At 45.7% G+C, this 14,305-nt stretch overlaps 1 protein-coding gene across 1 annotated transcript in view; it reads left to right on the forward strand.

Moving 5' to 3' along the window:
- The first annotated feature begins 5,869 nt into the window (after positions 1 to 5,869).
- The window catches only part of AEBP2 (AE binding protein 2), a 41,071-nt gene continuing 32,635 nt past the window's right edge, over positions 5,870 to 14,305 (forward strand). Inside the window, exon 1 of the mRNA XM_058023451.1 lies at positions 5,870 to 6,516. Within this exon, the coding sequence (XP_057879434.1) occupies positions 5,870 to 6,516 (647 nt within the window). The remainder of the gene's footprint in view (positions 6,517 to 14,305) is intronic.

The following is a 14,305-nucleotide window of genomic DNA, read 5'->3' on the forward strand; positions in this document are numbered from 1 at the left end:
CTGCCCTGGTTTTACTGTGAGGATCTGCACCAAATTTATTTCTGCAGAAAATAAATAGACATCCTGGTGACAACCCTCTACATGTGCTCAGGCACACACCTTCATTTAAAGCTGGAATCCAGCTCTGTTTTGCATAAGAATGTTGAGAAAACCAATTCCCCAAATTAAGAGCATGTAAAGACTCTGTAATCTGGAAGCAAATATTTTAATTATCTCTGGCTAAAATGAATCTAAATTACAGCATTTAAGGATGTTGATTCTTCTGAGACTTAAGAATTTTGGCTGCCTTTACTGAAAAAGAGCAAACTGTGCCAAAAAGAAAATGTACACAAGGAGGTTTAGCATACTTTGGGAGGAAAATAAAGTATTTCTGATAATTTATGTAGATTTTTTAGTCATAAATAAAAATATTGACAATACTGATGACAGAGAAAAATGGTTTATTTGCTTGTACAGTCCCGCATATATTGCTGTTTTACTTGTTCATATGATATATTGCATCAGGTATTTAAATTTTCCACTTGAAAAACTTTCCCAGTAGTTTCAAAGAAAAGCACAATGCACTTTTAGCATGTACTTATGCAAGTCCCTGGGAGTCACAAAAATTGAGAGACATGGGGTGACAGGACTAATACTCAGCTACGACAGTGCAACTGTACTGAGAGTATCTTTTGTTTCTGAAGCAAATTCTGAGTTCATTCTCAGTGGTATCTATAATAACTAAGAGGATATCACAGCTGAATAGTACCTATTCAAAATTCTGCGCTTATATTTCAGGTTTTGCAGCAACCTGTAGAGCACATCAATGAACATATGACAAGGTCTCCTAGTGCCTTGAACTCACTTTTTTATCTTTCACTTACAAGAAATTTTCAGGGTTTATTATTTTGCATTTTCTGTTTTCCTTCAATATGGAACAAATTGAGCATCAATTTGTGTGCATTTTAGAGGTTCATCTACTTGTAAGGTATCTGATTTCCTTCAAATTCATCAGAATATCTATGGAACGTGGCCTTCCTCTCACTGTTGGTGTTTATAGATGGCTTCAAGCAGAGATGCTCTCATCTCCACTGGGCTGGCTGGAGTTTACCACAAGTGCAAATAGAATGAATGTTAGGATGAGCTTTTGGATGAGCTCCAGAATGACAGAATGGGGTTTTCCATTCCTGAAGTAACCCGTGGTTCTTCATATCACCTTAGCAAGTTTTTAACGTTTTTGTTCCTCTTTTCCCCATCCCCAGAGAGTTACATTTGACTGAGCTGTCTGGAGCTTTCTGAAGCTTCATGAGCTAACAGGAACAGAATGTCATTTTATTTTTTTTCCTCCTAGTTACCACTAAAAGCAGTTCCCTGGTCGAGATCACGGCAGGAATTTCAGGGACAGCTGTGCTGGCACCAGAGAAGAGGCAGCAGATCAGCGTGACACAAAGCAGCGGCAGGGCAGAGCAGGAGGAAGGTCCCAAGCAGTATCAAGAATTCATTTTGCTGCAAAATGTTTTTCAAAGCCAGTTACAATCCCAGAGAGGGTTCAACACTCCTGGGGAGGGAAGGGGGACCCTTTCCCAACATGCATTCCCTGCAGCCTTCCTCTGGCTGGCCCAGCCTAAGCGTGGCTTGCAGTTTCTCAGAGTCATGGTTTCTAAGCAGACAGCGCAGACAAAGATTAAAGGCAGCTTTAAAAAAGAAAAGAGCAAAAGAGCGTGGAAGCTGAGTTTAAAGGGAGAATTAACTGGGTGCTGCAGGAGAGGGTGGGGTCAGAATTGCATCAGGAGGAGGCAATTTCAGCCCAGTCTGAAGGGAAGGGTGAGAACCCAGCGCTGCTCACTTGCAGCAAGGACAGATGGCAGTCTCTTCCTCCAGCCCTCGAATTGGGATGGGGAAGGGAGGGTGGGGCAGAAAAAGGGAAGGTGCAGTTTCCAGAGGCTGCTGAGTCGGCAGAACGCTGAGCAAGGTGAGTCATGAGGTGCAGGCAGCAGGAATTTCCTGCGCTGCTTGAGACGTGCATGGGGAGGCAGGGGTTGGAGAAGGGAGCAGATGCTGGGCTTTACAGAATTTCTCCTGGTATCCTAGCAAGTGTGAGACTGGATGTCACCTTTCCTGTACCTCAGGCCTGTTTAATTTTTTTTTCTCTCTTTATAGGCCTTTCTTGCTGTATTGAAGTGTTTTGTTTGTATACTGTATAACATAGTACTATAATGCTGATCAAAGTTAGGGAAAAAACCTCAAGAAACCTGTCTTACGTACATCTTCTGGTGATCTCACCTAAGTGTCCTTCAAGAAAACCCCACAAAACAGCAAAATTGCTGTGAATCAAGAAAAGAAGAAACTATTTCTGTGGAGTGTGCTTGTTACTGCTCCTGCTGTCAGTGTGAATACCCTGCACCCTGGTGTTCTGAGGTAAGAGAATAAAATCTTCATTTCTTCTCCCTGCTCTGCTGTGTCTACAAGTTGTTTGTTCTTGAACTAATGGCCCTGCTTGGAATCTTTTGCCTGTGAACGGGCTTCTCCTGGTTTATCTACAGGCTTTTAAAAATGTATTTTATTATTTTATACTTTGTTGATTTCTCAACACAAATATCTGAGCTTTAAATCATTGTAGTTAGGTGATCATACCAAGCTAGACTGAGCACATCAGAAACTCTTTGTGTGAATGACAGAGTAACATCCACCCAAGTGAACGATGTGTTTTTTTCTCCAAAGGATTTCCTAACAGGAGTCTCCTCCTTTGAGCTTTTATCACAGCATTCACATGTAAATGATTTAGGTGCTTTTGCAAGTTGTGGAATCACCTGTTCTCTGACAGATCTCTTTCAAGAGGTTTGAAAAGTCAAAAAACCTTGGGAAAAAAGGAAATCCAGCCTCGGTAAGCTGCGTGGGTTAGTACAGAGAAAGCTCAGTGAGCAATAATCACTGCTGCTTGCACTTGATTAGGACTTTATTACAGCACTCAAGGGCCGGGCCTGGACGCAGAATTTTGTGTGTTTGAAAACCCGAGAGCAGGACACCGAGAGATTACCACGGAGTTTCTCTTTGATGCCGGCCTGCCGCAGCAGTGACCCCGTTGGTACTGAGCGCTTGCTTAAACGCCGAGTGATTTCCACCGGGCCATAGAAAAGTCCCGAGGTTTCCTTCGCTGACCCTCTCTGAATACACAGATTACCTAACGAGCTGGCGTCTCTACCGCCCCGCTTAGGCGAGCGGAAAGTGGGAGGGCGAATCACCCTGCTCGCTTTCAGTGCCAAACACAAGGAAGGAGCCTTTGCGCGCACACAGCACCTCGAGAAACGCAGAGAGACCTGGGGGGAAAATACATTTGAGCACACAGCCATCAGGACAACTGACATCGCGGTACAGAGCTCTTTGCGATGACTTTTCTCCCCTTTATCTCATGGCCATCGTCTGTGAAAGGTGTTTTTTACCGAAGCTTTTCATGTATTTTTAGTTTCTCATGCCCCGGTACCTCCCCGATTCTGTCCCTTGCTGCAGCACAGAAGGGCATCAGTGGGTAGTGGAGACCAGGAATAACAGGAATTATTTCAGCTACCGCCGTTTCTGGGCTGAATCAAAGCCCGGGGTGGTTTTGGAACGTCACACTTGGCGTTTGATTAGAGCAGCGACTGCAACACGCCCCCGGAGCCCCACGCCTTCCTCCGGGGAGCAAAGCACAGCGCACACTGTTAGCATGAGGAGAGGCAGAACACGATACAGAAACTCAGGGTTTGGTGACTGTGTTGGTGGCGTTGGGAGACCTGCAATGCACATCTTGCACACGTGAGAAGCAGCATTGCAGCTGTTCTTGTCTTTCCCCCCCCCCCCCCCTCTGGATTTTTTTTAAAGCATTCTTAACATTTCTACTTTCTAGCCAAGGCTGGCTTCTAGAAATCTGAGGAATTATCATCACTTTTTCATTGCTGTTGGTTTCCAAAATTTGCTTATGCTCCTCTGCAGGCTAAATGTGTTATTGGTTTGTTTTCAAAGGCTAATCCAGTGTTGAGTCCCCGACCCCCCTGTTGCTGTTTCAGCGCTGTGGCTCTCTATTTTGGCTGCTACACCACAGCTTGTTCTTGTTGCTGCTCACAGCTACATCTGTTGATGGGCTGGGAGCCATCACCAGCCATGCAAATGCAGGTCTTCGGAGCACCTTCTCCAGATTTTAATCCTACGCAGTTAGCTTCCCCTGGAATCCAGGATCTCTGTGGACATGCCAGATCTGCCTGCTGAAACTTGAGTTTGTGAGGTTCTTCCTCATGCGCAGAAGGCACAAGGCTTTTCTGGACTGAGCTGTGGTTCTGTGTTTGTTTTTAAACTTCACTACCACGGCTTCATGATTTTTCTGCTAAATGTGGCAAGCTCTGTAAGCATTGGCTAAAGACTGACAGATGTAGGATATTTAAAATTCACAAAGAACAGCATTTTATTACATCATTTTATTACCTTTGGTTTATTTACCTTTGATTGAATATCTTTCATTACCCTTCTCATCTCTCCAATAACTTGTCAAACTACCTGATTATATCTCTGCGTTCAGATTCTACCTTTCTGTTCTATTGCCAATCCCCATCGTATGTACTTTACTGTTAACTTTATCCCATTTTCCATGCTCATTAAATGACCTTAATTTTCAAACTCTGTTCTGAAGGCTTCTATGTGATTGACAGTCATGCTGCTGAGATTTCACTTTACCCCTTTTATACATCCATAGGTTTAGACTAGGTATTAGGGAGAAATTCTTCTCTGTGAGGGTGGTGATGCCCTGGCATGGGGTGCCCAGAGAAGCTGTGGCTGTCCCTGGGTCCCTGGCAGTGTCCAAGGCCAGGTTGGATGGAGCTCTGAGCAACCTGGTCTGGTGGAAGGTGTCCGTGCCCAGGGCAGGGGTTTGGAATGAGATTATCTTTAAGGTTCCTTCCAATCCAAACCATCCTGTGATACTTCACAGTCCCCTTCGGTCACACAGCTTTTCCCAGGAGCCGGGAAGCCTCCTCCCTGCCTGGAGAGGTTTCGGGCCAGTTTGCTCTGGGGTTCATTCTCTCTCCTCCCTGCCCAGCGCGGCGTTTCTCACTCCTTTTCCAGCGGCCCTGGGACCCTTTCCCCGTCTCCTTCCTGCCTCGGCCGAGCCGTGCTGCGGCACTTCTGCCCGGCTGGCTCCTCAGCGCCTGCAGCTCTCTCCGAGGAGCCTCGATTGTCCCGTTCCCTGCGCTTCTCCGTGTCCCCTTCCCCACCGCCATGCCCGTGAGGGAACGGCCCGCAATGGCCGTGAGGGGACCCGCCGTGCCCGGTGCCTCCGGAGCCCTGCCTGCCCCACCCTCCGCCGGGGCCACCCTGCTCCGGCTCTGCTCCATCTCAGCGCCAGCCGGGAATGTCCCTGCCCCGCTGTGGGACTCTGGTGCCATTCGGGATTTCTCCTGGAGCGAGGCGGGGCAACCGGGAGCGCTTCGTTCCCGGTTCGTCCCGCGGCACTCCCCGCTATCTATGGAGCCGGGGGCCGGGATCACGCCATTCCAGCGGCCCCGAACTGCGATTGCCGGGGGATTCCAGCTGGGATCCCTGGGGGATTCACGCTGGGATGCCCGGCAGACTCAGCCGCGATCCCGCCGCTCGCCCGCCACCGCCCTTCGCTCCGCCCTCCCCGCGTTGTTTGTCCCCCGGCGCGCTCCGTAGCGCGTGCGGCGGCGGCGGCACGAGCCGGGCCCCGCCCCTCCCCGGCGGTGCGGGTGCGCGAGGAGGGCGAAGGAAGAAGAGGGGGGCGCGCGCGGGCGGCGGCGGGAGCGCGCACCGGCCGCGCGGGCGCGCACGGGGCCGCGCGCGCACGCCCCCGCCGTGCGCACGCCCGCGGCCGGCCCCGCGCGCGCGGCAGCGACTCGCAGGCGCCATGGCGGCCGCTCGCTGCAGCGACATGGCGGAGCCCCAGCGGCGCCTTCCCGGGCAGGCGGCGCCCGCCGAGGAGGAGGAGGAGGCGGAGGTGGCGGCGGCCGCCGGTGGGGCCGGATCCTCCTCGTCGTCGTCGCCGCCGCCGCCGCCTTCGTCCTCGGCCGCGGCGGAGCCGGAGCCGCTGCTGCTGTTGAACGGCGAGGCGGAGAGCATGTCGGAGCCGAGCCCGGAGAGCGCCAGCCAGGCCGGGGACGGGGAGGACGAGGACGAGGAGGAGGAAGAGGAGGAGGAGGGCGGCGAGGAGGAGGAGAGCAGCCTGGTGGGCAGCAGCAGCAGCAGCAGCAGCACGAGCAGCGGCTGCTGCAGCGACGAGACCCGCTCGCCGAGCCCCGGCGGCGGCAGCGAGGCCGACGCCAAGGAGGAGCCCAAGGGCCCCCGGGGCAGCCAGGAGGACGGGCCGGGCCGCGGCGGCGGCGGGGGCGGCAGCAGCTCCAGCAGCGTGTCCAGCGGCGGCGACGAGGGATACGGCACCGGCCCCGGCACGGGCGGCGGCAGCAGCTGCGGCAGCGCCACGTCGGGCGGCCGGCGGGGCAGCCTGGAGATGTCCTCGGACGGGGAGCCCCTGAGCCGCATGGACTCGGAGGACAGGTCAGTGTCCGCCGCGCCCCGGGGTCCCCGCCTCGGCAGCCCCCGCCGCCCGGGCGCCGCCCCGCCGCCGGCCGCGGGGCTGTCACGGCAGCCACAGGTTTCTGCGGCCAACTTGTGCCGGGCCCCCGCCCCTGCTGCTCGGGCCCCCGGCCGCCCGGCCCTGCCCGCGGAGGAGGGGGCGCTCCCCGAGCCGTGAGAGCCCCGAGCGGCCCCGCCGGGCGCTGCCGCCTCCGCCTCCTGCTCCTCCGGGGCCTCTTTCCTCGGAAGCTGCGGATATTTCTCAGATGGTGCTTTCGGGGCTCTTCAGGGCTGTGTCTTGCGGCAAAGCGCAGGTGGGGTGTGCTGAAGCTTCGGGATGGGAAATGCATTTCTGGATGCGGTTTTACCTGCGCCCGCAACAGGGTCTCTGCTCTAGGGCGAGAAAACCGAGTGAAAGCCTCTTAAAACATGAGGGAGGAAAAAAATCGAGTTTGCTGAAATAAAAAGGAGACCAGCCCTTCCTGCATTACGTGTGCACAAGTAATAATCGTGCACGGTGTGGAGTGAGGCTCAGAGTCATCTTTGAATGAGTTCTGTAATTGTGAATTTCAGAATCTGTAAGGATGAGTTAGTTCTTGAGCTTTTGTATGTTAAAGCTGCACATTTAATTTTACCAAGATTCGAGCTTGGTTCTGGTGAAAAGGCACAACCGAATTCTCACACATGGTTGAATTCGACCATTCAGGTCCGTTTCAGCCTACTGACTCGAGCATTTCAAAGAACAACATCCAGCTCTCCTGGATGTTGTATGCAACAGTGTACTTGAAAAACTGAAAATACTGTGGAAAAAGGACGTAAAAACAGTGTGGAAGTGCTGTGTGTCCCTTGCTAATTAGTCCTTTCAAATAGTTTAAGAAACTCGTACGATTTTTCTATACGTTTAGCAGAAAAAGTATCAGACTTCCCTGCTAGAGTTACAGTTAAGTAACAATTCAAATTTTATTTGTAGTTTCTTAAGATAGTTTCCCTGTTAAGTGTGGAGAATTACGTGGTTTGGTCCAGAAATGTACTTTGAATATATGTTAGATCAAAATCTTTGTAACTGTACAAGTACCCATATTTCAGAATGAAAAGGGGGCATGACTAGACCTAACCTCGAAGATTGAAACCAGCCCAGCAAACCCCTCGTGAGTCAGTTCCCCAAAACCATGTAATTGGCCTAAAAGTCTTAAGAAGACAGAAAAAAATTCAGGTCTTTGGTTTCTATCAGACTTTTGAGACTCCTAGAAATCACGTTTTCTTTCTTCTAAACTTATGCGAGTGCAGAGGGGGTGTGGATGTTGGGGTTTGTAGGTTTTGTTTGTTTTCTGTTTGTTTCAAAAGCTGAGATTTTACATGCAATTGACTAAGTATGGGAGTAGACTTCTGGAAAAACACCAGGTGCATGAAGGAACTTTAAGATAACAGTTTCTTGTTTTCCACAGAGTGAAAGTCTAAGTCTAATCCTGATCTTATCCAAGTGCATGTCGGGGTTGAGGAAATAACAGAAATAACTTGCAGGGGTTTTCTGGAAGTAGCGTCATTGTGCCTTGCCCTGTGCCCTCCAGAGCTGGTTGCTACTTTCTTTCTCTGTCATTGTTCTCGTGGTCCTCTTGCTGTAAGTGGTTAAATCCACGTGTGTGGGTCCTTGCTCCTTCCCTTTACACCAGGAGTGGGACTCTTTGTGTTTAGTGGTTTAAATAAGGACTGTGCCTTGTTTTAAATCTTTGCAAAGTTTTGTCTTGACCTGCCAGGATGGAAACTTGGTGTGTTGAGCGTGTGTTTTGTGCTGTAATTCCAAGCATGCTGGTTGAGTTGGTGGGAGAAGGGCAATGCTACCCAGAGTGCCATTTGTTATTCCTGGGGTTGGAAAATTTCGTTTGGTGTGCACTCTTTGCTGCAGGGTGTTAGAATGCTTTATTATTTTTGTCACATGTAGTTCAGCAAGTTGCTGCCTTGACATTGTGATCCAAATGATTGCTGCTGCTTGGAAGGCAGCCACAGCATAATCCTGTGCCTTTCAGATGATCACACAGACAAGCAGAGTGTTGCAAAAGGTAGGGATGTGCTGAAGAGTTAGAGTGTGTAAATTGGAATAGTGAAATACCAAGGAAGAGCTGGAAACAGTTTAGACTTAATGCATTGAAATCCTGAAAGAATAAATCATTCGTTGATTTGGTCTCCTCTGAATTAAAATGTAAGTTCTGTGGCTATTAGAGAACGATATTTTGTCTATTAAGTGTTGTTTTATATGGAGTAATTTCTTGTACAGTGCTTCATGACCTTTGCTGACTCCCCGTGTCTCCGAAGTCCTGAGGAACTCTGTGTCTGACTCTCAGTGTGCTGTAAAGTAAGATTCCCTGGGGAGGGAGAGGAGAGAAAAGGGAAGAGACAGAACTAACAGTTTTGACTTCTCAGACCCTGAGTTTAGCCGGAGGAGGCTGGTAGGAGAGTGTACTGGGTAAAGACTCTCCTGCTGTCAGCAGGTTTGGTAACGTTCAGATCATGCCCCTGGGCTTGGGATTTTTTTTCTTGCTTCCTCTTCAGAAAATTTGAATGAATTAAAGGGTGTGGTAAGAGGGCCTGAATTCCGTGAGTGATCAAATTCCCATTTTCTTGAGCATGTTCTTTATCGTTGTCCACGTTGTGTTATCTCTGATTTTTCCTGTAGTGATATCAAATACAAATGAAGCAGATGAAGAAGAAAATCTTGCATATGGTTAAAATAGAGCTACTGTTCAACAACTTCTATTTTTAACATTTTATTGTGTTTTGAGAGTATCTGCTGACAGAAAGAAATAACTTGTAGGAAATTGGTCAGTATTTATAATAACACAAGAAATAAATATAGAGGTGACTACTGATGCCCTGAAATTTAGGGTAAATTTTGACCCTCCGTTTACATGCCTGCAGTACAACATGCTTATCTTCCCTCCCAGAAAACCCAGAAAGGAAAAAGCAAAGCCCAGACTGACACCTGGGATAAATAACCAAGGTGGCATTTTCAGCTCAGCAGGAGAGTTCAGAGCAGTAACTCTAGGACTGGCAGCTATCTCGTTCATCTGTAGCAGTTCCATTTCTTCCCTGGGAATTGTGCTAAGTTCCCACTGCTGTGCAGGAGTTTGTCTGTGACTTTTGTGAGCGAGCTCAGATCAGCTGGCTGAGTAATAATAGTCTGCATTCAAGCCTGGTGATCCTCTGGATTTACAGTTGGAACAAAGACCATTATCAGCACGTGAATGCAGCTCATTTTCTTGTGCCTTTCCCCAACTTGAGATCTGTGCTGAAAGGATGGATGTGTTCCTCCAGAGTCCTCTGGAGCTGCTAGTCTTGTTGCAATGCTGAGAAACATTTGACAGGACTTGAAAAGAAAAAAATAAGGGTTCAGTTAACTATAAATACTGAAGCTGGACCTAAGCAAATGCATGGATTTGGGTATAAACCAGCTGAGCTGAGCGTGGTGGAGATGCATCTGCAGCTCCCTGCTGTTGTTACTGCTGAATTATGATATTTTCTTACAAACACTTAGTTTACTGAAATAATTTAAATATTGTTTACTGGAACACTTATTATGGAAATACATTTAAATCTGAAATAGTTTCATCATCAGATTTTGTTTGATTTAGAAAGCAGTGGTAGGTCTTGCAGTTTGAAGTTGTTGAGCAGAAATTCAAGTAGTAAATCTGTATGAAAAGCTTTTTTTTTCTACTGTCACCTAGAAGTTACCCCTGGTTTACTATTCTTGCATTATCTTTACCCCTCTTAGCAGTTTATCCTTTGCTCCCTCCTCCTCCTGGCTGGGCAAGGAGCATGCAAAAGGTGCATTTAAGCTGCAGGATCAGCTGTTCTGCTGCGTGAGCTGGGAGTGCTGACTGATGTGCTCCTAGGCCAAGTGTAACAGGTTGTCTTTGCGCCTATGAAGCAATCTTTGCTTTAGGCTTAGCCCTAAATAATGTCCATCTCACAGGCGATTTTCATGGAACTTGTAAGGCTTCATTTTCTTCTTCTTTTTTTTTTTTTTTTTTTCTTTTTGGGTTTGTTTTGGAAGGAGGATAACCTTTCCATGTTTTTTGTTATTCACCATCGAGTCAGTTATTGTGAGGCCCTGACTCTAGGAGTATTCAGTAATACTCATTGACAATTTGTGTTCGTAAGACTTGCAAAATACTTCTAGGAATGTTATTATTCTGTTCCTATTTAATAGATAAGCAGTTTGGAAAACACATTTCAGATAAGTTTTTCAGTAGTAATCTTTTCTGTGCTTCAGATTATGAAGTTTTTTTCATTTTGCTGAGTGAAATGACAATGTGGAACTAATGGGTTGAAAGATAAGAGGTTTACACATGAAAATTCCAGGCTCTAGTCTGAGTTTTTTAAATCTCGTGTAAAATGAAGGCTTTGTCAACTTTTAAGATGTTTGCTGATTTAAAAATGTTGGTTTTATTTCTAGTCCTTATTTTGTCTATCTTTTAAAATCTTGGAAGTGAAGAACTTTCAAGATTGACTTGGCAGTGGCACGCAAGTTGTATGAGTGACACTTATGAAGGCAGAACAGTAAATTTGAAATACAATCCTGAGGACATGTGGTACTAATAGGTGTGTTTCATGGATCCATGTGACCAGATTAAAAAGTGCTTCAGGCCTCTCTTTGCTGCATAGTCTCACTTGTTCCTATGCAGGAAGTGAAGAATCATTCATTAGCACTTAGGGCAAGGTGGTTAAGTCATTAAATTTTTTTTTTAATGTGTGTAATATTGCCATGTCACAGTGAGCTATACAGAAGTTTACCCAAGTTTCAGAAATTCTGCTGAAAATTGTATGTGCAGTATTTCTAACTGCATTTATTGTTGCTGTAGTTATTTGCTTTCAAATTGCAAAATAAACCCCTTGTTTCTGTAATGGTTATGTTCAGGCCTTTCTGGCACGGGAGAAAATAGCTTTTGATGGGTAGACAAAACAGCCCAGATATTTTGTATGGTGAGTATCTTTATTACTAAAGCTGTTGGTTGGTATAATTGAGTGGTTAACATGAGGTCTTTTTGTGAACTAGATGAAAGAGCTTGGTATAATGAGCTGTTATAGTTATTGTAGTAAGATGTAAATATACTTCATACAATTTGAGAAAAACATTTTCCTCTTCAGTGTAAGACAGAATTAGTTTTGCTTTTATGTAGGATTTGAACATCCATACCAGTCTGTGTGCATTTTGTGTTAACTTTGTGACATCATCCAGTCTGGTAACTTCTAAATACAAGGTTTAATAGATGGGTTTTTTTAGGGAATTTCCTAGGCAGTAAAGGAAAAAAACTGTCTTTTTTTTTTTTTTTTTTTGCTTTCCCTGTTTCATTTCCAATGAAGTGAAGCAGAGTGTCACAGCCTGAACAGCCGTTTGGCAGCAATGTGACATCGCATTGCTGGAGCTGGTCACAGATAAAACCAACATGGAAATGTTCTACCATACCACTCGTGCTCAGATCTTTCCACAGCTTTCTAGTACCTTTCATATATTTACATATTTTTTAAAACCCCTGCCCAGTTGGAGAGGAACGGTGGGGGAATGAGCAGCACGGGGAGCTGGCATGGAAATCAGCAGTGTGGAAATCCACCTAGAACCAGAACCCCTTGCCTGGGGTGGTTGTAGAGCTGTCTGCTCTTGGCTGAGAAAGTGGTGCATGGCAGAGCAGGGAGATGAAAAGCAGATGGAGCTTTTGAGACAGGAATAGAGGTTTCTGGCAAGGGGATGATGTGAGATGCACACAGAAAACTTCTGGGATGAGAGGGAATGAGATATGTCTAATAGCCTGAGGGGAAAAAGAGAACTTAACCCAAAGGAAGTGAAAAATTGGTCTCTGCTGTAAAGGAGCCAAGTAATTGCAGGGAGTCATTGAGACAGGTGGGAATGTAATCTCCAGTTAAGTTGAGCAAGAGAAAGGGCAGAAGAGGGTAAGGAACGTCTTTGTATGAACAGTGAGTTTTATCCACTCTCCCTGTGGCTGTTAAACAAATACGATGTCATGACTTGCAGAAATACAAAGTGTCAATTTTGTAAGATTCCCTGAGGTAGAGATTTCTTTGGCTATCCATATGTCTATGTAACTGATTCTTTTTTATAACTACAAAAAGCTTTTTGTCAGACAGCTTTCTGTCTGGGGTTGTTCAAAAAATATTTGTTTTAGAAAATGAAATATAAGTATTCCATGTTGTGCTTGCTGCTTATCATTGGTTTTGTGATACTCAGAGGTAATGATTACAGTGGTGGTTTTGCAGCATTCAAAACCAACAAAGAACTGGGGAAAAATTTTGAAGCCTTTTGAGATGCTGGAGTACTGGATGTTTTCCCCCCTTAAGAATGGTAAAATGTAAAGCAAGAAAGACCTGGGATTTCTTTTCCCATATCTAATTTTCTTCTCTATACTAGAATTTACATTCTTAAATAAATTTCGCTGAACTTCTGTTGCTAATGTTTAATGAATACTTTCTTTATTTGATAGAGGTTGCTTAAGGTATATGCCAAGATATTTGATAGAGAAAAGCAAAACATTTATGATTTTGAGAGTCCTGTTGTCATCCTGGTGCACCATAGAGAAGTGCTGTAATTCAAACAGCTTGTATAATGTCAGAGGGAGAAAACTGCACCTTGGTGGTTTGAGTTGAGACTTGTAAAAAACTTACTGTTGGCTCATACAGTGGTGTTATGATTTGTTAAATGTGCCTAAATAAGAACCTAGCATAAAGAATTTCCACTTACTATTAATGTCATTCCATGTAGCCTTTGTATAAATTACTAGCTCCCCTGTAAAATTGCAGTAAAGTCCTTATTTTGAGCATTTTAGTTTATTGTGCTGTAGTAATGATTAGGTTCCAAATGAAAAAAAAAATCTTAAAAATGCAAAGAAAATATTTTCAATATGTGCAAACAAAGAAATGTAAATATTTGCTTTTCCTTTGAAACAAACTCCTTTCGGCATGTCTTTAAGTGGACTTCCTTAGGATGACTTGAATGTTAAGTTACAGCTTAGACAGTTGTACAAGTAGAAGTTAATTCAGTGTCCTGCAGAACAGGAGCCAAACCTTCATTTATGGCCCTTTTGTTATGAATTGAGCCAGTTAGTGGACTTGTACTTTGCTGGTTTCTTTGCTCTTGATATATGGTTAATACTTGAAGGAACAAGTATTCACTGAGGTAGAAATAGACAAGGCTGCTACTTACTACAATGCTATCCTATCTGTGTATTCTCTGTTTTAAGTTAATTTAACATGATGATAACTGAAACTTTTTAGATCTGCTCTGTGAGTTTGCATCTTTCTTTGGTCATTTTATGTTGCATTTGTTTCCTGTGTTTTGGGGTTGAGAGAATGGGAGGGTAATACCTACAGCAGATAAAATTGCCTTGACACCACACCTGAAGGCTGTTATCTTCCAGTGCTGATTACACAACTTCATAATGATTATGGTTCTCAAAGTGGGAAGCACTGTTAAAAGAATAAGTTATTTCTGGTGGTTCTTTAGTGAGTGTTTTTCTTCTCTGCTTCTCCTAAGCTGTGCTACTAAACACACTCCTCTATCAGTAAAGACTGAAAATTGTGAGCCACTTGTTGCTGTTCTCTAACTTTTCAGGGAGATTATTGAGCTGAAGATAACATGGTTCCCAGAAATGGAAGGCAGTTTTATTTGTATCTTCAAGGCAGAATCGAGTACAGTTTCTTGATTTGTGTAATCCTTTTGCAGAATGTCATCTTTGTGCTGTCATATCACAAGGCCCATATGTTT

The sequence above is a fragment of the Melospiza georgiana genome, chromosome 4 (genome assembly GCF_028018845.1).
Source record: "Melospiza georgiana isolate bMelGeo1 chromosome 4, bMelGeo1.pri, whole genome shotgun sequence".
Taxonomy (NCBI): domain Eukaryota; kingdom Metazoa; phylum Chordata; class Aves; order Passeriformes; family Passerellidae; genus Melospiza; species Melospiza georgiana.